General features: G+C 38.8%; 1 protein-coding gene across 4 annotated transcripts in view; it reads right to left on the reverse strand.

Moving 5' to 3' along the window:
- The window catches only part of LOC126353955 (protein saal1), an 88,294-nt gene that overhangs the window by 47,137 nt on the left and 14,381 nt on the right, over positions 1-26,776 (reverse strand). For all 4 annotated transcript variants that reach the window (XM_050003257.1, XM_050003258.1, XM_050003256.1 and 1 more), the window contains exon 4: positions 26,469-26,693. In XM_050003257.1, the coding sequence (XP_049859214.1) occupies positions 26,469-26,693 (225 nt within the window). The remainder of the gene's footprint in view (positions 1-26,468; positions 26,694-26,776) is intronic.

The following is a 26,776-nucleotide window of genomic DNA, read 5'->3' on the forward strand; positions in this document are numbered from 1 at the left end:
GTTAATTGCACGTCATTTAACTGATACATCAAGGTGTATACACGGACAAGGAAAAATAATTTCCAGATTTTTCCCGGATCTCCCGGTTAACAATACATTTTCTCCCAGATGAAAATACACTTTTTCCGTGTTAAGTGACAGTATATTTTCCGACGAAACTGTAAAACTTTAATCAATCCTTTGAATGGATGTAGTTTTATACAGCGGCGTAGAATTTCTTGACACTATAGAAAACGAAACTCAGGGGGGAAAAGCACGTTTTGGAAAGATTTTTGATATGCGGCATCATGTACGGTGCATATTTTCATATTACAAAAGTATAAATCCAAGTTCCACCAACAGGAAAAGTTAATGGTTTAAGTTACTATATATAGTGTTGCTACAAGAAAAGAAAAGCTTTCGCATGTAATATTTGTCTCGAAGATTAATAAGTTACAAGAGAAGCAGCTTTCACATATAATGTTGATCTGTTACACTTTAAGATATGTCACACAAACACGCCAGTAAAATTTTTAATACTGACATAAATCTCTGATCTTCTGGGCTCAAAATTCTTCTAAATGGCTTGTCATCAAAGACCTGATTTTTAAATGAGAGCAAACGCTCTGTGATTTAAGAAATTCATCGTGCATTCTCACACGTAGTTCATCTTGCATAAAAGGAAATTTACTTTGAAAATAACACTTTTCGAACCACAATTTGTAATATTTCCCTGCAACCTGTTAAATTCATTTCAGCAGTTGTCAGAGAGCACCAGATAAGAGGCGTCACCCCGTAAATGTGAAACATTAAAACATCTTACTTACATTATGTCATAAGAAGCAAGACATCAGAGGATACTCCAAGAACGTCGGAATTTCTTGAACCGTACTAAACTGCACAGTTTGCCTTAAAGCGCCATCCATATGTTCAGATTCCCAATGACGTACGCCTTGAGCTGATATTAAGCTTTTCGATATGGTTTTCAGGACGTAAATTTTCTTGGAGTACCAGTACCGTACTTTATTATCTCATGTTTTGTTCTTTATTATGGCATATTGCCAAATGTGCTAGAGGATGAAAACGTGCACTTGAAATGCAGCGAACAGTTGAAACTAGCCAATAGTGTGGAATTAAACACTTCGTTTCAAATAAATTTACTGCTTCAGCACGAAAGCTTAATAAAAGCCAGATTTCTTTAGCAAACCAACAAAAATATCTTTATTGTTTAGCAAAGTGATTAATGCCACTGCTCTGCTCACCAGAACTTAAAAAAAAAAAACTACTTTTCAAAAATAAGTTCATTTTGTAGCACATCTTTCTGAAGAGTCTGATGCATAAAACTTATATCCTCGAGCAAATGTAAGACATGTTATTTTGTCTTTAGTGCGCCGAAGTGCAGTGTCACACATCTTCAACAACATTCTTATACCGCTCGTCACTGTATTTCGCTTCACTGTATTTCGCTCTGTGGAACTCAAACGTGTATATTTTGTAATGGATGCCATCAAACTATCTCAGAACAGTGGAAATTAAAATGTCCTGTAGTGCTTCTCCTGCTCCCAGTCGGCCTGTTTGAAATCCTGCCCTTCTAAAAAATAAAAATCGCAGTTAATACTTGAGGGGATTATTTGTAACCGGGAGAACAAGAACTCTTCACAAAATCTGGACTCTTTATTGCCTATTAGTTAATAACTTTCTCTTCTGTATAACAAAATTAGATATAGGATACCAAAAACTGTTCAATCCTTAGGTCCTAGCAATTTTTCTCTCTAATCTTGCTGCAGTTTTACGTGGCGTGCTTTGCTTTCTGCGAAAGAATTATTACCTCATCAAAGTTCGTCAAACTTTTTGCTACATGAAAAATCGAAATGTCATTGTTTAATACTGAAAAAGCTGTTAATACAAATAACATCCAAGACTGCTGTGACGGCTGGAGTGGCCGAGTGGTTCTAGGCGCTACAGTCTGGAACCACGCGACCGCTATGGTCGCAGGTTCAAATCCTGCCTCGGGCATGGATGTGTGTGATGCCCTTAGGTTAGTTAGGTTTAAGTAGTTCTAAATTCTAGGGGACTGATGACCACAGAAGTTAAGTTCCATAGTGATCAGAGCCATTTGAACCAAGACTGGTGTGGTTTCTTGTTCTGCTTACATTTATTTTGTCACTGTGTGCTGGAGAAAACAAAATAGGCCTTTACAATATTGCAGCAATTGTACCACACACTAAATAAGCGAGACTGTTTTGGCAATGATCATTTTTATAATACGACAATATTATTCACGAAGTACCAATACGAAATACTTATTTGGCCTACTACAATCAAAAAGCTTTGTTTGGAAATAGTTTCACATTTCATTCATACGCTTCAGTTTTTCATGCACGAGACCAGAAAGTAGTAGAACGAAATTTTTGTATATATTTGGAATCGTCATATTCTTCCATTATTTGTATGATGTCCCCGTTTCTTCTCCTCCCTCGTTCTAACAAACAATCTTGCCATCACTAATTTTGTAACTATTCCTAACACAGTCAAAACTCTTTCTCCGCTTAACTTTAATAACCCTGTCACAATCACCGGGAACTTAAGCAGCTGCTAGCCGGGGACTACAACTGGCCATGTCTAGTGTAGTGATCTGGCCAAAAATTTTCTGTTAGAATTTCACTTTCACACCGAGAAGATAATACATAATCTTTCTTAACTGTTATTCCTGTTAGTCGTTTATTTCCACTCTGGTAGTCTGAAGCTATGGATTTCGCTAGTAATTATAACAGCGCTGAACATTTGCAAACTGAATCAACCATATAAACAAGCAGCAGTTGCCATTCACCGGTTCGGCTTTATTCTGCTCAGCTCATATAGCCCCATCCCATTCTGTCTGCAGGAAACTTAATTTCTAGATGCGACGAGGATTCCCCTGGCAGAGACATCACGTACACTATGCACACATTCAAAAATCAGCTTATAATTCATTCAGAAATCAACTTAGAATGTGTTCAAAAATGTCCAAAAACCAGCAGGGGTGCATTTCAAAATCATATGAATAATCGATAGACCGACATGCACTGGATACTAGATGCTTTGTGAAACAAGGTTTTCTCCCTCTAGAATATAGATTTGTCCCCTCCTCCCAAAACTGCCACTCGGTTCTGATACCCCGGTTTGAAGCACCCCCTCCGTCCAACACTAGATCCGGGCCTGCTGCTTACGCGCGTTAATCTGGCAGCTTGGGCGTGCTAGTAAAATTTTTCCGGGTAGCTCATGTGGCTGGTTGCTGCTTACACAGCAATCATCCACATTTCTGAAGCCAGAAGAGGGAGAAGGTATTACTCATATGTGACTCAACTGCACGTGTTCATGAGCCCGCTTGTAACTGCTTAAATGAATCTAATGTAAAGAGTTGTGACGTCACACTCATCAGGGGCTATTTGTTGTTATGAAGCATTGCATAGTCTTCCTAAAGCCTTTCACACATTTTGCTGTTGGCAGATGCTTGTACGTGCACTGTTATTTTATATGGTGCATTTACTTTGCAATTAAAGTTTTATTTTTGTTTCCTCCCCGCCCCCCCTCCCAATTTACAGGAAACCTATCACAACCAGCATAATTATCCACAACCTGTCCAATCACTCCGTAACACACCAGCAAGCCAATTTCAGATACGTACTACACAGACTAAACAGAACACATGAATGAAAATGACTACAAAGAAGAACTAAACATATTAAAGCAAACAGCAATGGAGAATAGCTATGATACAAAGATACTACATAAAAGAAACAACAAAATACAGAAACAGACAATATGTAGTCATAAACACACACACACACACAAATACAAAACATGCCAACAGACAGCAAGCAACAAATGGCACATGATGACATACAACAACAAAACTACACACAGGATAGGCAATATACCATAAAGACAGGGACTTAAACCAAAACAATACAGGGCAAACTGCCCACACACAGCACTAACACAGACAAATAAAACCAATCTGGCATATACCAATTAATCTGCAGTTGCTGTAAATCTGCATACGTGGGTCAAACAAGCTGGAATTTCAGAACCAGATGCACAGAATGTTTGAAGGGCATTAAAAAAGTAACAGCTTACACTCAACATTTGCAGACCATCTAATAGGAGAGAATTACCATTCAACAAAAAATAGGAAATGACCAAGAGCCTACACCAAAACTTCTCTCTCTCTCTCTCTCTCTCTCTCTCTCTCTCTCTCTCTCTCTCTCACACACACACACACACACACACACACACACACACACACACACACTAAAAGAAAAAAGCGAATTTCATCTGTTCTACCTTCTCAGTCACCGCATGTCACTGTCATCACACATACAGTAAAGTTCATGGATATCAGTAAACACTTTGAAATTCATGAACCACCCATCAAATAAACAAGTAATGAAACAAATGAATAGCAAACAGCTGCAATGACACATTAAATGACAACATAAACCTTATGTACTGTGATAAAATAAATAAAATGGGCGTGAAACTATCAGAACTTCTGTTATAAAGAAAGTAAGTGCCTTAATACATCTTAAACAATGGAAATAAAGTATAGAAGAACCAAACATCTTAAGTAACAAAGTAAATAAAGTGTGGAAGTTGCAAATCTACTAACCTAAATGCACCTTATTAGCATCATTAAGGTATGAGCAAATCTTCATAAATATTTATTATCCAAACCTGTATTCTAGTCCTTATTTTCACCAAAACAACAACCTACAATATTTTGTGTATCAGTTAAGTGAAACTGTGCAATTAACTACACATATCAACCAATGCTAATTTGATGTATAATTATTGCTCCTTTATATGTATATAAATAACTTTAGGCTGTAATTAAAATGTGAGAGAATCATAATAATTTTCATACTTGCAAATAAAAATATCCTACTGCTGATAAAAAAAGAAGTGCTGAAACATATTTAGCAAAAGTAAAACAAACATACAGTGTCTTGCATCATGCAGAATATCTCACCAAAATTAATATAACTATGACAATGATTACAATGACCAAAATACTTACAGACAGCAAAATAATTATAGATACAACAATAGTTATGATTACCAAAACATAAACAGTGACACAAAAAGCTAACATGTCTTGGAACATTGAGCAATTACTGAACAATCCAAAAAAAAAAAAAAAAAAAAAAAAAAAAAAATGGAAAAGGTGGAAGTTCTAGCAAGATGTAAATAATTTGGGAGTGAAGGAGACCATTCACCAAATCTGATTAAAATTACTTGATAACTGAAACTTCATGCATTGGAGCTGGTTTTCTCATATCCGAGTGCTCAATGCCATGCCCAAACCCTTCACCACTGCCAAACCATCACAATAACTGGTCAGTTCACTTCCAATTCCCTGTTCAGCTCTCTTTCTCTATGCATTTGAGTCCTGAATCATGAATCTGGCACTTCTATTTTGTACTTCAGCGCACACACACACACACACACACACACACACACACACACACACGACGATGCGGATGGAACAATCACATGTCCTACGGACCGCTAAACAAATTCTACTGGATATTTCTGCACACGACGCAATTCAGCTTCACATATACAGTTATCATAAATACAGAGATCAGCTTACATTAGGTAAGCTTCACAAAATGTTGTTGAAGCTAAATTTTTCAAGGGTGCAATTCATCACTGTGACTGGGTCAAAATTCCCACTTAGCCCAAAGTTGCGGCCTAGCATAATAATGATAAGCATATAAGCCTGATGTGCAGGTCATAAGTTTGAAACTCGTCAAATGCACTGCAATTTTTTTAATTTTTAAATCAAACCAAAAGAGTCTCATTACTATTTTTATTCATTTAATTGGTTTAAATGTATTTTTTTTATTTCTAATACTTTGTCACATCATTTTCATCATTGTATTGACTTTTTTATTCGTTCTCCTTTTCTTCCCACCATACTTTTTTTGTTTGGCTTCTGCCTGTGTCGCCTGTAATCTGCAACAAAGTGCCAACATGAACTTCTCATCAGTCGGTAACGCGGCAGGTCATGCAACCAGTGGGAGGATAGTTTCAGGTAAACAATGATAGCAAGAAATTACAGTTTACTGTTAGCACTGAAAATGAATTTTTTCTGTCTTCAGTTTGCTCATAGTTTTAATTGTCATGAATGAAGTGATCGTGATTTTAGTTCTGCAGCATAGTGCTAACCGCTGTTATCCCAGATACACTGCAGATGTCAGTGTTGTGGTTAGCTTAGGACACAAGTTTAAATAGAGGGCTACAAAACATGTCATCTGGCACAGTTTAGTCATTGGTCATTCAAGATCAGCTGTCGACAGACTGCCTCGCATTTCAAACACACCTCACAGCAGCCACTACCAGCACTGCTCCGCATTCCATGTTAACTGAAACAAACACACACACACACACACACACACACACACACACACTTGCAAACAACTGCCTATGACCCTACATAATGCCGGCCAAACGCACAATGTACAGTGCATCCAACTGGCCCTATACAGGGTGTTACAAAAAGGTACGGCCAAACTTTCAGGAAACATTCCTCACACACAAAGAAAGAAAAGATGTTATGTGAACATGTGTCTGGAAACGCTTAATTTCCATGTTAGATGTCATTTTAGTTTCGTCAGTATGTACAGTACTTCCATGATTCATCGTCAGTTGGCCCAATTGAAGGAAGGTAATGTCGACTTCGGTGCTTATGTTGACATGCGACTCATTGCTCTACAGTACTAGCATCAAGCACATCAGTACGTAGCATCAACAGGTTATTCATCACGAACGTGGTTTTGCAGTCAGTGCAATGTTTACAAATGCGGATTTGGCAGATGCCCATTTGATGTATGGATTAGCACGGAGCAAATAGACATGGCGCAGAACATTTGTATCGACACAGATTTCCAGAACGAAAGTGTCCCGCCAGGAAGATGTTCGAAACAATTGATCGGCGTCTTAGGGAGCACGGAACATTCCAGCCCATGACTCACAACTGGGGAACACCTAGAACGACAAGGACACCTGCAATGAACGAGGCAGTTCTTCGTGCAGTTGACTATAGCCCTAATGTCAGTGTCAGAGAAGTTCCTGCTGTCCAAGGTAATGTTGACCATGTCACTGATGTCACTGTATGGAGAGTGCTACGGGAGAACCAGTTGTTTCCGTACCATGTACAGCGTGTGCAGGCACTATCAGCAGCTGATTGGCCTCCACAGGTACACTTCTGCGAATGGTTCATCCAACAATGTGTCAATCCTCATTTCAGTGCAAATGTTCTCTTTACAGATGAGGCTTCATTCCAACGTGATCAAATTGCAAATTTTCACAATCAACATGTGTGGGCTGACGAGAATCCGCACGCAACTGTGCAATCACGTCATAAACATAGACTTTCTGTGAACGTTTGGGCAGGCATTGTTGGTGATGTCTTGATTGGGCACCACTTTCTTCCACCTACGCTCAATGGAGCACGTTATCATGATTTCATACGGGATACTCTACCTGTGCTGCTAGAACATTTGCCTTTACAAGTACGACACAACAAGTGGTTCATGAAAACGATGGAGCTCCTGCACATTTCAGTCAAAGTGTTCGTATGCTTCTCAACAACAGATTCGGTGACCGATGGATTGGTAGAGGCAGACCAAATCCATGGCCTCCACGCTCTCCTGACCTCAACTCTCTTTACTTTCATTTATTCATTTATGGGGGCATTTGAAAGCTCTTATCTACGCAACCCCGGTACCAAATGTAGAGACTCTTCATGCTCGTATTGTGGACGGCTGTGATACAATACACCATTCTCCAGGGCTGCATCAGCACATCAGGGATTCCATGCGACAGAGGGTGGATGCATGTATCCTCGCTAACGTAGGACATTTTGAACATTTCCTGTAACAAAGCGTTTGAAGTCACGCTGGTACGTTCTGTTGCTGTGTGTTTCCATTCCATGATTAATGTGATTTGAAGAGAAGTAATAAAATAAGCTCTAACATGGAAAGCAAGCGTTTCTGGACACATGTCCACATAACATATTTTCTTTCTTTGTGTGTGAGGAATGTTTCCTGAAAGTTTGGCCGTACCTTTTTTGTAACACCCTGGATAAAGGCACAGGTGTGTGTGTGTGTGTGTGTGTGTGTGTGTGTGTGTGTGTGTGTGTGTGAACACTTCTGCTATGCGGTGAGTGGTATCCTTTATTCCCTAATCATTTACAAAAAAATAGAAATGGAATCTTATAAGAAGGAAGCAAAGATAATGTGCAGAAGATTACGGTACAAAGAATACAGGTTGAAGTAAACAAGAGACACTGGTTACAAACAGTATTAAAACTTTTGGTCATGTGTGCTGGACTGCTGTTGAAATCGCTCGTCCATATTTTATAAAGTTGTAGTCTTCAGTTACTTATTTTACGGTTTATTTGTGTTAATATTTGCTGTAAAAGGAACTTATTAAGGGATTTTCATTAATCTCAGTCTTTCTTCCTGAGTTACTGACTCGAGTGGTCTGTTATTCATGAGTGTGCTTACGTAGTTCGTGTAAGCCTCACGCCTCGGTAGTGTTTTTATATTTTACAGCGTGCAGTTGTGGCTGTAGCAGTTATAAAGCCAAGTACCGACAAAGTTATTTGTGCACTGTTATACAGTTATTAAATTTAACATTTTTCAGTGGTGTTTTGTGCTGTTTGTGGCGACAAAACAATTTAATAAACTTTTGGAAACATTCGCTCACTGTGCTTTTTAGAGTTTTCTGTGCACTGAACTTGTTTAGTAAATTTCAGGCTTTTGTTTTGTAGCTGATGTTTCTTATTGTTTCTAGTGAAATTTTCATTCAATGTTTTAACTTCGTTGAATGTTCCAATGGTCGCTTGAATTTTTGGTTTTAGCTAATAATTTTGTGAAATTTTGTTGGTATTGGTGTTGGTATTAGTGGTGGTGGTGGTGTAGTAGTATTAAAACAAGTAGTTGCTTTCTTAGTAGACAGAAAATTTCCAGACCGCTATTGTTAGTTCTACAAAAAGTTCTACTGATGTGACTGAACTTAGGTAACATAGACGTATAGTTTTCTTCAGTAACTGTAAAATTTTACTGTGAGTGAGAAGTGTGGGCTCTGTCATAGGTTTGTGAGTAGAGGGTTACGGTGTCGGATTTGTTCAAAGTATTTTCATTGGGGGAGAATGCAGTGGGCAAGCCAGTGGGCATTCTACCAATATCCTCTCCTGGGAGTGCAGAATCTGTAGTAGAAATAAGTTGATAGAGGAGCAGGAGCATAAGATCTGTAACCTCCAGGCGCAGTTACAACAAGCAAAGGAGGAACTAGATAGGTTGAGGAGGATGAAGGGTGGTGGAGAATGGGAACTGGCAGTTGGCAAGAAGGCAGCTAGGAGGAGGAGGTATTCAGACAGTTATACTTTGTGTATATGCAATAATAGATTAGACCAACTGTCAGAGTTGAGTGGAGAGGAGCCTCTTGTAGCTGTAGATGTATGGAACATGCAGCAGTCCTCAGCAGTTACGAGGACTAGGTCAGTCGCAAAGTCTAATAGAAAGAAGAAGGTTCTGCTGCTAGGTAGTTCCCACGGTAGAGGTGTGGGCCAGCAGTTGCAGGAAGTGTTGGGGAGTGAGTACCAGGTCATCAGCATTGTGAAGTCTAGTGCAGGGTTGGCTCGTGACTGACAGCATAGGGAAGTTATGTAGGAATTTTACGAAGGAGGATCAGGTAGTGATAGTGAGTGGGTTAGGGAACCGTCTTGATAGGGATGGGGAATATGATGTAGGTGGTGACCTGGTAAAGATAGCTACTTAAACTGGTGGCACTAATGTGCACTTCATGCAACTGTTTCGGTGTCATGATCGGCCTAATCTTAATGCGGCTTTTAGGCACGTCAACGTGGGGCTGGGAAGGGCGCTGATGGCAGAGGGCATGGGTCACATTTCATTGATGCCAGTTGGGTCTATTAGTAGATCGTGTTTTTTTTTTTTTTTTTTTTTTTTTTTTTTTTTTTTTTTTTTTTTTTTTTAAGGTCAGCTGATAGGTATACGTGCTTAAAGGAAATCCCTCTAACTAAGGGCTCATCATCAGACGACGTCATGTTTCCAAGTAGAGAAGGAATTAGCATATTTCATCAAAATATAAGAGGAATTATAGATAAAGTTAGTGACTCTGAAATTATTGGTATATCAGAATATCACTTAAATAATTTGACGAATCAGAAGCATGGTAATTGGAGCAAATGAGAGAAAATGCCGTATGAAAATAGGGGGAAAGGAAATAGAGCAAGTGAATAACTTCAGATACCTGGGAAGTGTAATACTGGATGATATGTATTGCTCAGCAGAAATTAGGAAAAGAATGGCAATGGCAAAAGAAGGATTCAAGAGGAAACAGAAATTACTTTGTAGCCCACTAAACAAAAATCTGAGGATAAGACTTGACATGTTACATCTGGAGCATTGCACTGTATGGTGTGGAGGCCTGGACATTGAGGAAGGAAGATGAAAGAAGGTTGGCGGCACTAAAGATGTGGATATGGAGAAGAATGGAAAAAGTGAAATGGGAAGACTAAGTAAGGAATGAAGAAGTATTAAGGAGAGTTGCAGAAGAAAGATACATACTGAAAGTAATCAGAAAGACAAAACAGAACTGGATTGAACATTGTTTGAGGATGGACTGTTTATTGAAGGAAGGAATCGAAGGAATCATGGAGGGAAAAAGGAAAAGAGGAAAAAGAAGACATCAAATGCTGGACAATTATCAAAGGAGACAAATTTTCAGAAATGAAAAGACTGGCTATGGACAGACAAAAGTGGAAGACGCTTAACCAATGACAAGACATACCGGAAGGCAGCACAGCTGGCTGTTTTTCAAGGAGTTCCTTGTGGAGTGGGGGAGTGGCTATGTATGTAAAAAACAGTATTCCATTTGAGTCCATAGATGTGTCACGACACTGCACTGAACAGATATTTGAATATTGTGCAGCGGCAGTTGAACTTGTTGTTTATAGGTCCTCTAACTCTGACTTCAGAGCATTTCTACTCAAGATAGAGAAGGTTCTTGATTCGGTTTGTAGGAAGTACCAGAAATTAGTTATATATGATGGTGCAAGGAAAAGGATTTTGGTAGATCTCCTAAATTCATATGATCTGATGCAGACTGTGTTTGTTCCAACTGTGGTGCAAGGGAACAGAAGCACAGCCATAGACAATATTTTTATTCGTTCTTCACTAGTAGATGGGCATTCTGTCAGTAAAAGGGTGAATGGCCTTTCAGGCTACGATGCACAAATTTTAAAAGTAAAAGGCTTTTGTACTCAAACAAATGTCACATATAATTACAAACTATGTAGAAAAGTTAGTCTAACAACAATAGAGAGTTTTTTAAACCTTGTCAAGGAACAAGAGTGGCAGGATGTTTATAGCACCAATAACATAGATGATAAATATAATGCTTTCCTTAACACATTTCTCATGCTCTTTGAGAGTTGCTTTCGATTAGAACATTCTAAGTGGGGTACTAGCAGTAATAGGCAGCCTGGGTGGCTGACTAGTGGGATAAGGATATTGTGTAGAACAAAGTGGGAATTATATCAAAATGTGAGAGAAGTAGTCATAATCAAGCTACAGTAGCCCATTACAAATAGTATTGTTAGGTGCTTGAAAATGTTATTATGAAGGCAAAGGGTATGTGGTATGCAAATAGAATAGCTAATTCACAGGATAAAATTAAAACCATATGGTCACTTGTGAAGGAAGTGTCTGGTCAGCAGCACAAGGTTGACAATATAAAGTCAGTTTGTAGTAAAAATATTTGTGTTACTGATAAATCAGATATATGTACAGTATTTAACAATCATTTTCTGAGCATTGCTGGCGAATTAAATAAAAATTTAGTTTCTACAGGGAATCACATAACTTTCTTGGCAAATGCCTTTCTGCGATTGATGTCTGAAATACTCCTCTGTGATACAGACAAGGAGGATATTGAGTCAATAATTAAAGCACTTAAGACTAAGGACTCTCATGGTTATGATGGAGTGGCTAGCAGAGAATTAAAGTACTGTGTTGCACATGTTAGCCCTGTATCTAGCGTTTTATATCTAGCTGCTTTATAAAAAGGGAGAAATGATTAATGCAGATAATTTGAGACCTATTTCTATGCCTGCAGTGTTTGCTGAGGTTTTGAAAAGGCTGTGTATGTAAACGATAATTGATCATTTTATATCACATGATTTGCTATCAAATGTACAGTTTGGCTTTAGAAGTCGTTTAACAACTGAAAATGCTATATTCTCTTTTCTCTGTGAGGTACTGGATGGGTTAAACAAAAAGGTTCGAATGCTAGGCATAGTTTTTGATTTAACTAAGGCATTTGATTGTGTTGATCACAAAATATTGCTCCAGAAACAGGACCATTTCGGAATACAGGGAGTAGCTCACAATTGGTTCACCTCTTACTTTAGCAACAGACAGCAAAAGGGCATTATTCACAATGTTGATAATGGCTGTGATGTGGGGTCTGAGTTAGTATGGTCAAGTGCGGGGTGCCCCAAGGAATCTGTGTTGGGGCTACTGCTGTTCTTTATTTATATAGATGATATGCCCTCTAGTATTACAAGTAACAAGTAATGGGCAGTAACTCTATTTCATATTTATTAAACTAAAGAATTTGATGTCCAGGTTAAATTATAATTTATTTGAATACACAACCAGATTCTACACCTACATTCATACTCCGCAAGCCACCCAACGATGTGTGGCAGAGGGTACTTTACGTGCCACTGTCATTACCTCCCTTTTCAGTTCCAGTCGCATATGGTTCGCGGGAAGAACGGCTGTCTGAAAGCCTCCGTGCACGCTCGAATCTCTCTAATTTTACATTTGTGATCTCCACGAGAGGTATAAGTAGGAGGAAGCAGTATATTCGATACCTCATCCAGAAACGCACCCTTTCGAAACCTGGCGAGCAAGTTACACCGCGATGCAGAGCGCCTCTCTTGCAGAGTCTGCCACTTGAGTTTGCCAAACATCTCCGTAACGCTATCACGATTACCAAATAACCCTGTGATTCTGTTTTTTACTTATCATCAGATCTTAAAATTGCAGCAACACTTAGGACTTGCTGTCATAGTTTCCTCAAACGGTTCAAATGGCTCTGAGCACTATGGGACTTAACATTGGAGGTCATCAGTCCCCTTGAACTAAGAACTACTTAAACCTAACTAACCTAAGGACATCACACACATCCATGCCCAAGGCAGGATTCGAACCTGCGACCGTACCGGTCACGCGGTTCCAGACTGAAGCGCCTAGAACCGCTCGGCCATTCCGGCTAGCATATAGTTTCCTCAACAACTTTCCTCACCTTCATTATTCTGTTATCAGTCTTAGATCTTTTGCCCACAAAATCCTTCCACTGAAGCTCTTCTATTGATACTTCAGCTGCACCTCTCCTCATGCCCTTCCTGCCCCCTTTTTTCGTACTTTTAGTTATTTGTTTGTTTTGTGTTTCATACATTCAGGATTTTTTATTCTCCCCAGACATTTACTAAAATCCTACTAACAAATTCATAATGTTTCGTCAAGTACTGAAGTCACATTTCCTCTTAGGCTACTTTCTTAACACATAGCTCTCACAACAGCATTATCAGATATGACATTTCAACATCAGTATTTGCAGATAAGAGACTGTAAAAGCAAAGCTTGATCCAGTCACCACATTTCCTTTACTCTTCTTCCAGCCCTGCACATCTATATAACTTCAATGTGATTTTCTTCTTGATATGTTTGGCACTGAGTCACAAGGTCCACAAAGCAAAAGGTCCAGTGCTACATCAACCAACTTGTCTGGGTTTATCACAATCACCAACGAACTCTTCTTCATTGGGATTCATAATACATGGAAAGAAAATCTGTACTGTATTCTATGCCCTAAAACTGGGATAAACACAGAACAGAGTGCTGATTGTAAGATCATCATGCAAGATGGAGATCCTGTTAAGCAGTACTTACACATGAATCTTAGCACATCTACATAATCTGTGGCAACAAATCAGCCTTGTAAATTAACAATAGGAAAAACAGAATACTACAATTCTCTTCTCCAAACCACATTTAACAATGGGAAAAAAGAAGTCTTACACACATAAAAGATCTGTTCAAAAAATCCAGAACATTTGTAATTTCGCACCAATGGTGTTTCGGAGCGAAATGCAGTTGTCATCCCTGCACACACCTGCGTATAATGTGTAACTGCCAGAAGTTTCATTGTTGTATGTATATTAGTTATTGTTTCAGTGCTGCATTGAAGAGAACGTTGTGTCACACAGTTTGCAAATCCATAGATGGGAGAGTTAGAGGAGCAATGCATCTGCATTAAATTTTGCATGAAATTCAAGAAAACCTTTACAGAGACACGCCAATTGATGCAGGACGTCTACAGTGATGAGTGCTTAAGCCATACTCGGTGTTAAAAACTGTTCACACAGTTTAATGATAGCTGGACGGAATTTAAAAATAATGACCCTCATTCAGGACACCCTTCAATGTTTACTGACTACGCTCAAGTCAGAAACATCAATGAAATTGTGTGTGCCAATCAAAGACTGACTGCCCAAGAGGTTTCAGAAAAATGTCACATCTCAGTTGAATCATGTCATGAAATCCTGTCACAGCATTTTGGAATGCATCGTGTTGCCGCCAAGTTTGGCCCACGGCTCATGGGTCAAGACCAGAAAGACCTTCACCTCGCAATCTGTGAAGAGCTTTTGGATCATGCAATTGAGAACAAGATGTTCATTAAGAGAATCACAACTAGTGATGAGATGCCGGTCTATGGTTATGATGTTGAGACCGAGGTTCAATCTTCACAATGGATCGTGAAACGTCCTCCGAGATCAAAAAAAGCTCAGGTCAAATGTCAAAGCCATGCTGACAATTTTCTTTGACTCTGAAGGATTAGTTAATCATGAATTCATGCCACAAGGACACACTGTTAATCGATGGTACTATTGGGACATGTTACGACACCTGCAAGAAAATGTAAGGACATGGCCTGAAACATGGTGACAAAATTCATGGCTCTTGAATCATGATAATGCAACCGCACATTCATCCCTGCTGGTGCATAACTGTTGAAAGAAAAATGAAATCACTGTGCTGCCTCATCCTCTGTACTCTCCAGACCTTCCCCCTGCAGACTTTTTTATTATTTCCAAACTTGAAAACCCTGTTGTGAGGATGAAGACTTGAAATGATAGATGAGATAAAAGAAAATTCAAGGACAGCACTTCACACGGTCCAGCAAGAGGCATACCAAAACAGAAGTGGAAACAGCACTGGGAGCAGTGTGTCAATTGTGGAGGAGGGTATTTCGAAGGAGACCATGCACAATAAGTAAAAGGTAAGCATAGAAAAATTTTGTGGACAAAGTTCCAGAATTTCTTAAACAGACCTCGTACACGTACACTGGCCTTGGCATAAACAAAGGGGAGCCTGACTCTTAAGATAATATTTTCTTTTATCCATCATTGATCACTTTTGTTAACCCTTGGTTCCATTTGTGCACACTAACAGATATTAGTGGTAAGTGGATGTTCATAGACCTCCATCCGGCCACAGCTGTTTAGTTTTGGCTGCTTGGCTAAGACCATGTTTGCAACAAGTTGTTCAAGACATTGATTGACTTCTGAGATCAGATTCATCAGATTAACTCTACAGGTCTCTATGACAGTTGCCTTCAGTGTCACATTTTCGACGTTACAAAGGTTTGATTTTTCTCTATTAGTAACTTTAGTTGATGAATATCTGCCATAATGATGAATGCTTCCATCAGCTTCTGATTATAGTGATTGGAATACATAGGACAATCCAACAGCCTTTAACATTCCTGCTTCAACTAGTTCTTCTCTAACAATCTGCCTGCACTGGAAATCAGGGAGTTACTGTTTTGTCACATATTTTGCACACTATACCACCTAGCGAGCAGCATAGTTACTACTTCTCTACACTAACACACAAAAATTACAGCAAATCTCTCAAATGTTCTGTTCCAGTATCAGCTTTTACTACAACACTGGCAAGTCACATGTCAAAATCAGCCAAGTCTCCCCCAAGTCTATGTTAGCAGATCATCAATGTTCTGATATCTAATGAGAGACAAATTAACAATGAAATGGGATAGACAGCTATTCACCACACATAGGAGGCACTGAGTAATAGACAGGTACTTATAAAGTACATTTAAAAGTAGACTAAGCTATTGGCTTGAATTCCGTCCTTCTACATCTGAGAAAGGACTATGTCCAATAGTTTAGTCCACTTTTCATTGTACTTTATATGTGTTGCTCATTGGCTCCTCTATGCACAATCTATCCTATTTCAATGTTGTTATTCTATTCCTCTAAGCACAATCTGCCCTTTTTCACTGTTGTTATTCCATCCTCAGCTTCCCATTGCTTGAGAGACAAATTTATTCGTACTTCACAATATTTCTAATCCAAATTATAATTCCTGGATACACTTTAAATATGTTTCATACTCTTGTGTTAGTTGTTATTAATATCATATCACATGCAACAGGGAACTGTTCCCTTAAAAAATTACAAAAAAAAAATCTGTAGACAAATGCAAAACCCATCGCTAGCACTCTTACAATTATCACAACTATAGCCGAGGCAGTGTAAGCAGATCCCTGGGACTTCATAGCGCTATTGTCAAATTTCAACTGAAAAGTGCTAATAACTGCTGGCGAAAACACTACCCACCTATAGAGTTGTGATAATACAGAGGTGTTGCCATGGAGACGTTTACAAAATCGCGTAACATTACTGACTGAGGTAGGCCTGCAAAGCTGAAATGCCCAGCCCACTGCAACTGTCAGGGGTCAAATTAAAACTCGACTATAGTTATACACAATATGCAACTGAAGTCTGTATTTTCAGAGTACATGGCCTTGACAAATGACCTGAGAACTTTTTTCTCCTTAACTTCTGTAAGCAGAAGAAAGTGTTTGGGAAATTACAATGATTGACAACACTGGCACACACACACACACACACACACACACACACACACACACACACACACACACACACAAAAATTCATTTTTAGTCCACAGTGGTTGCATGAACACAGAAATCAATTACATAAAGTGCTTATTTATCATATTTTCATTGTTATTATTCTTATCACCACCAAAAATTCATTTCACCAAAAACAATGTTTGATAGTTATTTTAAATTTACTTTCAATTACACACTAATTACCCTGCACTATTGCATTTCTATGCTTTTATAGCTGTTATAGATTATTTCTCTAAAATATAATCTAGAACAATTCTATCCATGATGCAAATATAACATACTTGTTGGCAATGAACGGTGTCAATGTCTTTGAAAATGTTAATATACGGACTGAGATCAGTAATCAGACTGCAGTTGTAGCAATAACTGTCACTAAGTTATAGATGGGCTAGAAGGATGGAGTTATCTCATTTCTCAAATAGAGTTAGAATCATTTACTCAGGCAGAGAACATGTAGATGAACTGTGGTTGAAATTCAAACAAATGGTTGATCAGACTCTTAGAAAAATATATAACACACTTAACAGAATAATTAATGAAGGCTGAGACCACACGTGCGCAGAAATAATCAGGAAGATTTTTAAGAAAAGGCACCTAATGCAATCAGGCAAAAAGCAAAGCATCAATCTGCTGATAGGTATATGTAATGTGCTTCGCTACCAGAACAGAAACTGGTGGCCTCCAATAACTACCACAACAATATAAACTCACCAGACCATCTAAAAATTTCAAGGAAATTTTCACATGTTGAGACTGTCAGAGGAACAAAAATTAATGTCCACACTCTTGGGGATAAGGCAGTTCTTAGAAGAAGAAAATAGCAAACGAAGAGGCACCATGTTCAATACTGTCTTCAAATGTTCCTTAATTTTGAGAAAAAAAACTGATTTTGCACATGAACCAGCACCAATTTTGTAATTTACTGCAGATCCTGTGGGCACAGAAATGTTCCATTTGATTGCAAAAGACCATAAGTCATGCTCCTACATAGGAAGTGCAACTGATCCACATCACAGAACTGCCACCTTATATTACTCATTTCTATTTGTAGCAGACTCCTAGAATATAAGCCAAATTCAAAAATAATGGGCTACATGGAAGAAAATACCTTATTCCATAGAAATCAATAGCTCTGGATACACCAATCACACAACACACAACAAGTGCAGTTCACATGTGATATCCTCATGGACATAGAGGAAATAATATTGCTTCAGTGTTTCTAGACCACTGAAAAGCTTTTGATTTAGGACCACACTGACACCACGTAAGGAAAACACATTCCTATAGGATATCTAACCAAGTTTGCAACAGGATCAAAATTTCTTGATAAGAAGGATGCAACACAATGTCCTGAATGGGGATTTATCTACGAACACTGAAATAATATCTGGTGTATCGTGCATGGGACCAAAGCTTTTCATGATATACATTAAAGACTTACCAATTGCAGTGACATCCAATTTCATCATAACTAAATATCAGCCTGGTGCAAAGACTGGCAACTAATTCGTAATGTAGAGATATGCAAAGTTGTGCATTTCATAAAATTTAGAGGTGTGTTATTCTTTGCCTAACATATTAATGAATCACAATTAGAGTCACTCATGTCATAAAATTATTTGGGAGTAACAGTGCATACAGATATGAAATGGAATGGCCACAGAGACTCAGTTGCCTGGAAATCAAATAGCATGCTTTAATTTATTATGTTGCACCATGGCTTGCGTCACTTGGTAGTTAAAAACCCAAGGCTGGGTTAGCAGAAAAATGTTGCTACAGGCTGATGCAAGAAGCCTTACAGAAGGAAATAAGGCACAAGCTAGGAGGATGTACTTTTGCAAGAAGCTAAAGGCCGACTTTGCCAGCACAGCAAGAATCGTTGCCACGGCTGCAACACCAGTGACAGAACAGATGTATGTAATCAACCTGTGCAGCAGCGACCTCAGTTTCAGCATGTCTAGGCCCAGCACCAGGCTACTTCCCTATACTCTCTGGTGAGCACTGATGGCTTGAAAAAACAGCCAAGGACTCGAGCCACCATAAATACCAACCATTTCAACTATGCAATGTCAGTCACCACGTGTAGTCAGCTACGAGAGTTACTCCACCCAAGTCATCCATCAGAAATTGGTCATCTAACCACTGCTACAATGCTGCTTTCATTAGGTACAGAACTACTGGCTGTGCCTAGGCCTGATGCTGCCAGAAGTCAAACTGGTGGCTTTGAGCCAGAGGACCATCTGCTGGCTGACTACTACTAACTTCAGGGTGCCTACCTGGGACTCCAGGGTTCACACCTGGTCCTGGCTAGCTGCCACCTCACAGTGTGATCACACTCTGCTACTGCAGGCTCGTCCCTGCATGTCACTGTCACTGAACGCAATGCTGGGGTTCTTGGTTCCACTCTGGGTGCTCAAATGCTCTCCGCCCTGAGTCACGAAGCTACATGAGGCAATGTGAGTGAATGCGGAATCTGTCATAGCAGCATGCTGCCTACCTGCCTGGGGGCCTGATGCTACACTACTCCACTGAAGTGCTGACAATGTAACCTCACCTTAGCTGCACCTGCTCAACATGGTGATGCTGCACATTGGCCATTACATGAAGCTGTTTGCTGACCTGAGCACATTTCCCTCAACTGAGAGCGGCCTGTGTCTTGGGGATGTTGACTGTTACCTGGCAACACTGTCACTATTGTAGTACTGTGCCTTTCACTCCATGCAATCTCTGTTTTTATGACTTGCTGTTGGACATCCAGCTGGCGCCATGAACCCACTGCCCTGCTAATCGACACTATCCCTGTAGCAGGATACCTGACCTCATCCAGCGGTCCTGAAACCACGTTATAACTGATAGGATAATGGGAAACCACAGTTTGTCTACAAGAAAGATTGCACACAAAACACCTATACAGCACATATCTGCATACAGCTCAAGAGTATGAGACTCAAATTAGAAAGACCTCACAGAGGACATGTGGTGTACACATAGGAGGATGGTGAAATAGTCACAGGCTTGTTTACTGGTGAGAGAGTTTAATAGAAATGAGTAATCTTAACTGGCACACATTTGATGAAAGACATTGTACGTTTCATGAGCACCCTCTTAGAAAACAAAAGTAATCTTTCAGGACGGAAATTATGAACATTCATCAGCAAGAAGCATCTCTGTTACATATGAAACACCAGGAAAATAACAGTTCACACAGTGACATATAAACAGTTATTCTTCCCACATTCCAAGGCTGAAAATAGAATAGGATAAAACTTTAAAATGTCTGCAATAAAAATTACTTTCTGCCACACACTTCACAGATTCACTTAGTGTAAAAGTAGTATAAATACATTCTCTCACATATTCATTTCTGTCTCAGCTCTGGGTTTGATAGTAATAACAACAAAAAGCTAACATAATGAGTCAGAACAATTAAGATGCAATGATTTGCTTAACTCTTGGTACAAGTATTTATAGTATAAATGTATGCCTGTGCAAACATCTGCAACTATTAACTAAATGAAATTTATTTTGGTTACTGACTGAATTTTTGTCAAATAGTACAATATTTCAAATTATCATTTTCTATCACATTATGCAACCACTTAAACTCTAATTAATTTTGCCTAGACCTTGCAGTTTTCCTTTTGGTCCTTACTATGCATTCTGAGTAACAGTACCATTACTGAATTCAGCATGTGGCACTCCACTTTGGCAGTAGTGGAAACACATCCAGGCTTGGACTCCACAAGATTCCTAGAGGTTGGGAGCCACCTTGATCTGTGGTCACTCAACTATCACAGACTATAACTTATGGAGTCCAAAGAGTATAAATTTTGCTCAGTAACATACAGATATAAGCTCCATGTGATCATACAGAAGAAAACACAAGCAGGAGTATTCCTCAAACCATTCTGACACCTTGGAAGCATTGGAGTGGTACTTCATCTTGTTGATGTTACACCTCACTTGATGGTCACTGTGGGTGAACAAATGGATGAACCTGATGGGATAGTATAGGCTCCCATAACTCTCAGTGGTGAGAGAGAGTGACAGGCACATCAGTCATCCCAACTCATATTACATCAATGATCCATAAGCAGTACATCATAGTCGAGCTCAAAGAAAATCAAAACTTTATAAAAACACAGAAGTGCATGGTCCACCAACAGATGTTACATGGGAATCATGAGGTATTAATTTCACCTAACAATTTGTCTTTAGCTGGTTCACATGAGGTAACTATGTTAATTTATTGGTAAATAAAAGACCTACAAATAGAACTGTTAACAACTCTGAGTAACTGGTTACTCAGTTTACTGGTTTAAAATTGGGATGACAAACCCAGTACCTAGAAAAATTACAGACACAGGTTTTTGTACAGAAAAATTGATACCCACGATTCAGGGCCCACATTTGTGCCTTTTGTATGGCTCCCTGTAGTTCGTGATCCATGTCTTATTGATGCGGAATTGTTCTGTAGGTGAAGGTTGTCTGCATGCAGTGATTGCAAAATCTTGGATCCCACAGAAGATATGATACAATTAGTTGTGATGGCGAAGAGAATGATGATCAATGGTACTGGTTACTGAATGTTGTATCAATCTGAACTGAAAATTGTCAGGCAGCTAAGAAGTTAGGTAACTCTAATTCACAGTGTAGACAAGATATGATGAAGTCAAGTGGTGTCCTATGCTTTTTCCACATAGGATGCCATTCAAGAGCCAGTAGTCCTCAAGGCTTTCAAATTGCAGATTTCAGCTGTGTCACAGGACCTGTGACAAATCAGGATCCTCAAAAGGCACTTAAGAAATTGGAAGCAAATGTCCCCTTACATCCAGGCACTTAAAGAAACATATGAAATGTATCTGAGTTGTGAATCTGAACAATCATCAGCTGTACAAGGGAATGATGATGATAAAAATTTGTGCTGGATGCAAGCAGTCACTTTATGTGTTGTTCCTGCATTGCAACCTGTACTCGTACACACATTATGTAATTACCTTATAGGAAAGGACATTTTACTTGAAAGTCACTGCCTGGCATTGACAGATAAATATGATACTGCAATGCCTGTGTTGTTAAGAAGAACGACACAGTGTTCTGCAGTGCATGTTCCTTTGGATATGTATGCATATCCAAAAGAACACTGCACCATTCCTCTTAATAACACAGACACTGCAATATCATACTGACAGAAATGCTGGCTGACCATTCTCTCAAACAGTTCACATACTCCATTCATAAACTAGACTAGTCTATAGTTATTCAACTTACATGGGTCTTTTTCTGGTTTCAGGATGTGGATGATAATACTGTCACACAACTGGGAAAGAAGTTCTCCTTCTTGCTTAATATGAGAGAAATCTCAAAGGTGTTTTTTTTCTTTTTTTATGTGTTTGAAAAGGTGTTTAAGCTTTTGACTGGGGATCTTATCAACTCCTGGGATTTGTTACAACTTGCTGTTAAAGTACTGTTCTCTCCAAATGGGACATTGAATGATACCAGATGTGTCTACAAGGATAATTCTTTTTCCTCTATCAAGCGTTTACAGGCATGGAAAGAAAGAGGATAACGGCTAAAATTGGGCATGTAAGCAAAATGCACCACAAAAAATTCAGCAATAGCCATTGGATTAGTACTAAAGACGACATCGAAGAAAATGCTGAGAACTGTTGTGGACAGCTGATGGCCACAAATGCAGCAGAGCTTGTATCATACTTTTGAGGATAGACAATACATATCATATATTGATTCCAGCATCTATGCTTTCTTTCTTACTGAAAATGATGCCTCAATACATAGTTTGCACATGCAACTGAATGCAGGGTGACATTTGTGTCATTGAAGCACCCACCTGTTCTTTCTAATTGCTACAGCTGTTTCCTTCGAGCACCATGGTGCATGTTTTTGTGGGGGAAGGTCCAGAGAATAAGAGATTGTTGCTTCTGCAGCATATGTAATCATGTCACTGAGTTCTTGTATCAGAGCATCAATCCACTTCCATTGACTGGCTTTGCATGTTTTCAGGCTTACGAGTTACCTTTCCTGAGTGATCAATGTGTAAGACATTTGTTGGTTTGTTGATGGTTTCTGAGGGAGAGAAAGCTTAAAACATGGTCACTGCCATAGAGGTTACTGAAGAAGCCGCACCGTGTCAAAGATGCGAGGTTCAGGCTACAGATTCTAAGATAAATAATACTGTACTGTGGGCAGTACTTAGGCATAGTGGTGCTCCAGGACTCTGGTTCCTGTGAAAATTTTGTCAGTTTGATTTCTGGGATAAAAGGTGATTGTGCTGCTCTGTGAACTGCAGCCTACAGCTCCTTTAGCCATTGGTTAGTTAAGGCCACTGGTTTGTTCCATTCTGGGGGGGGGGGGGGGGGGGGGAGGAGGGAGCCGTGGCATCGAATCTCCTCTCTGATTATTCTGGAGGGAATCTACGCATCTCTGGCTCCCTCAGAGGGATAGGTACCACCAGTCCGGTGGGTTTGGGGGCTGAGGGAAATGGCATTAGTGTTGTTATGAGGCTAAGATTATTAAGTTACATAACAATACCCCCACAACAGATTGGTTACAGGGCTGGATTTTGAGTGGCTGGATTAGTCCATACCAAACACAGACAGTATTCTTCTCCAGATGACCCATGGATCTGCAAAATTTAGAAAGATTGTGGAGGGAAAACTCTGAAGGAGAACATAAGTGATTCAACCGAATTAAGTGAGAGTAATTTTCAAAGGCAGAACTGAGTCTATGGATTTTTCTAAAAACAGCTGTGCTGTCAACACGAAGTTTCACCCAGGATGGAGCTTCCCTTACTTGTCTTTTATAACAGCAGTGGTTACCATGGAACTATTCTAACACCCCCCCCCCCCCCCAATACTGTACGGGAGAAAGAACGTACAATAGCACAATGATTGCCTTTAAATAAATTGTGTGTTTTTAAGCTAATGGAGAGCCTTTTCACTTACTAAAAACTGGCAAAAACCCAGGATTTATCTGAAAAATACACCCCACAAGAGATTAGGAAACAAGCAGTTGGTTGTGGCTAAAATAACTCAGTACTCATGAATTGTATTAAATATTTCTTTGAGATTTTTTTCCTAATATATAGAATACTGAGCACATTAATATAATGTTAGGGAAAAATCATTTACCAAAATCAGTTGGTATAAATGCCCATAAACTTCGATTTCTAAGCACTACATTTAGATTAATTATGAAGGAGAACCAACTCATTTTTGATGAGAATATGTGAAGTAAATATGTGTCTCATTGCTGAAGGAACCATTCCAGCATTTGCATGAAATGATTTGTAGAATTCAAAGTACATGTAAATCTGGATGACCAGAGTGAGAATTGGACCCAGTTCCTACCAATTATGAGTTCAACATTTCACCATTCTGCTGTGAAAAGCCAATTCAGATTTATTATTTCAATGCTTTTCTTGGTAATGTTTGTTATTACAATTTAATGAGAGCTGATCTACTTCCTGACAAATGTTATTACAATTCTGCCTCTCCAAAAATATTAAATGTTTGGTCTGACAAGTACACAGAACAGCAATCTAAAAAGAATGCCAGAAGAACAAAATTATATTAAGCAATGACGAATGTATAAGAACAAATTTTATAACATAAAATTCAAAAAGGTATGAAGTGTTATAAGCATTCCAGTGAGTTTTGATACATAAGCATTAACTGGTAGAAACTAATTAATGCCAGTTCATGTCTCATAAAGCATCTTTAGTGTTCAGTTGAAATTTCAGGTAAGTTTTGATACTTTACACAACTGAAATCTGAAATGTTTTACTATAAACAATGGTCTTACGGTAGTCCCAGAAGAAATAGCCCACATTTGTAGGTCTGTGGATAACAGATTGAGCGAATCCATCTAGTCCTCGAGTTGGGGAATTAGTCATTTAAGGCTGCTCATATCAGTAAGGAGAAATATGAAAGAGTTCCATCCTGCAATAGAGTAATCTTATTCCCACTCACATACTCTCAATCTTCAATTTGTGGTAATTTCATTTCCAGTAAATCAAAATAACATCTCTATAAAGAAAAGATTGCTTTCCTGTTGGATGGAGGGAAGACAGATAGTATGTGCTGAGAGGGAAGCAACACTTGTGGTAACAGGTAAAGCTCCTCTTGAATGACGTACGGTTTTGGATCAGACAAGTTATTTGCTAGTTTGTTCCACCATCATACATATTGTCATGTTCGAGACTATGAAGAGTGCACTGCGGAATGTGAAGAAATGAAGAAAAATCTGTTCTCAAGCTTAACCTCATGTCTAATCTGTACCTTGTAAACACGAAGCCATAAATGCAATTCACCAGTATTGTGGAAAAGATAGTTGCTACTCATCATATAGCGAAGACGCTGAGTCCCAGATAGGCACAACAAAAAGACTTTCGGAAAGTGAGCTTTCGGCCAACTTAGCCTTTGCTGGCCAAAAGCTCGCTTTCTGACAGTCTTTTTGTTTTGCCTATCTGCGACTCAACATCTCACCTATTTGATGTGCTGCAACTATCCTTTTCATAATATTATTACTTTATATGCTGGATTTTCCATTGTTTCATAGATGCAAATCTTATGACAAATTGTGAGTCGTATCTTCTGGAATATGTAATAAAAAAACTTTGTAACGTATCATTCTTGGCCATGCAAAGGGTGTCTTTCTTGTGGCCATTAGGGGCACAACAGCCAGCTTCTGGTGGTAGTGGACTTTGTCCATCCTGGAGCTGACAGATATGTCTCCCTGTAACCTATGTAAGTATTTTCTTGTTTGGAACCTACTATGTTGGTTTAAAGGCTAGTGACATTCCCAAGATGGCAGATGTTGAATTTGAAAGTGTATCCCTGAGAGTGAACAAGGAGTTCTGATTTCAACATAAGACCTATTTCTATTCACTTATGTAACAAGAGTGTCAAATCCTGGAATTCTTTTTATGATTCTGTATTACAGTTTATTGTTGAAATACTTCTAACGACAAAACACTCTGAATACTGAGATACATCATTTGTGTAAACGATGGTCTCATCAATGTGTTTAACTACACCAGGCAAGTGAACCTTTTAAATTGGAGAGAAAATGAAACTCGTTCTGTCATTAATTACATGTTTTTGGTTATTTCCACTCTTAATATGGTATATACTGTAGTGATATAGGCCTCTACAAAAATTTATATGAGAATTATATTTACTTATCTTTATTATAACTTGTTGCTACTTCGACAGCATATGTGAAAGTTGAGAATTTCTGCAGTACAAATTAAGCCCTCGAACAACATGATACATAATAAATATTGTTTAGTCACTCCTGATAACAATAGAGAAATTCAACATGAAAGTCATTTAAATGATTAGTCACTGGAGATACAAACCTCATCGTTATTGGCTTCCATATTATTTCTTGAAGATAATTGTGGTGGCTGGTCAATAATGTCAATCAATATCAATTCAAACACTCTAATTAATTGTATGAGCACAGGTGCATCCCTAATGCCCAACAACTTCATAAATGTTTCAACAGATGCTCTTTTTCCTGCTAAATGGCTCCTGACACATTTGACACAGCACATATTGCCAACAATTCCCACCATTATCTCCTAAAAATGTAATGCCTTGCTATAATCACATGTACTTTGTTTTATTTCACACAAAATAATGATGCAGGGTGACAATTATTGAA

Source organism: Schistocerca gregaria, chromosome 3 (assembly GCF_023897955.1).
Source record: "Schistocerca gregaria isolate iqSchGreg1 chromosome 3, iqSchGreg1.2, whole genome shotgun sequence".
Classification (NCBI taxonomy): Eukaryota; Metazoa; Arthropoda; class Insecta; order Orthoptera; family Acrididae; genus Schistocerca; species Schistocerca gregaria.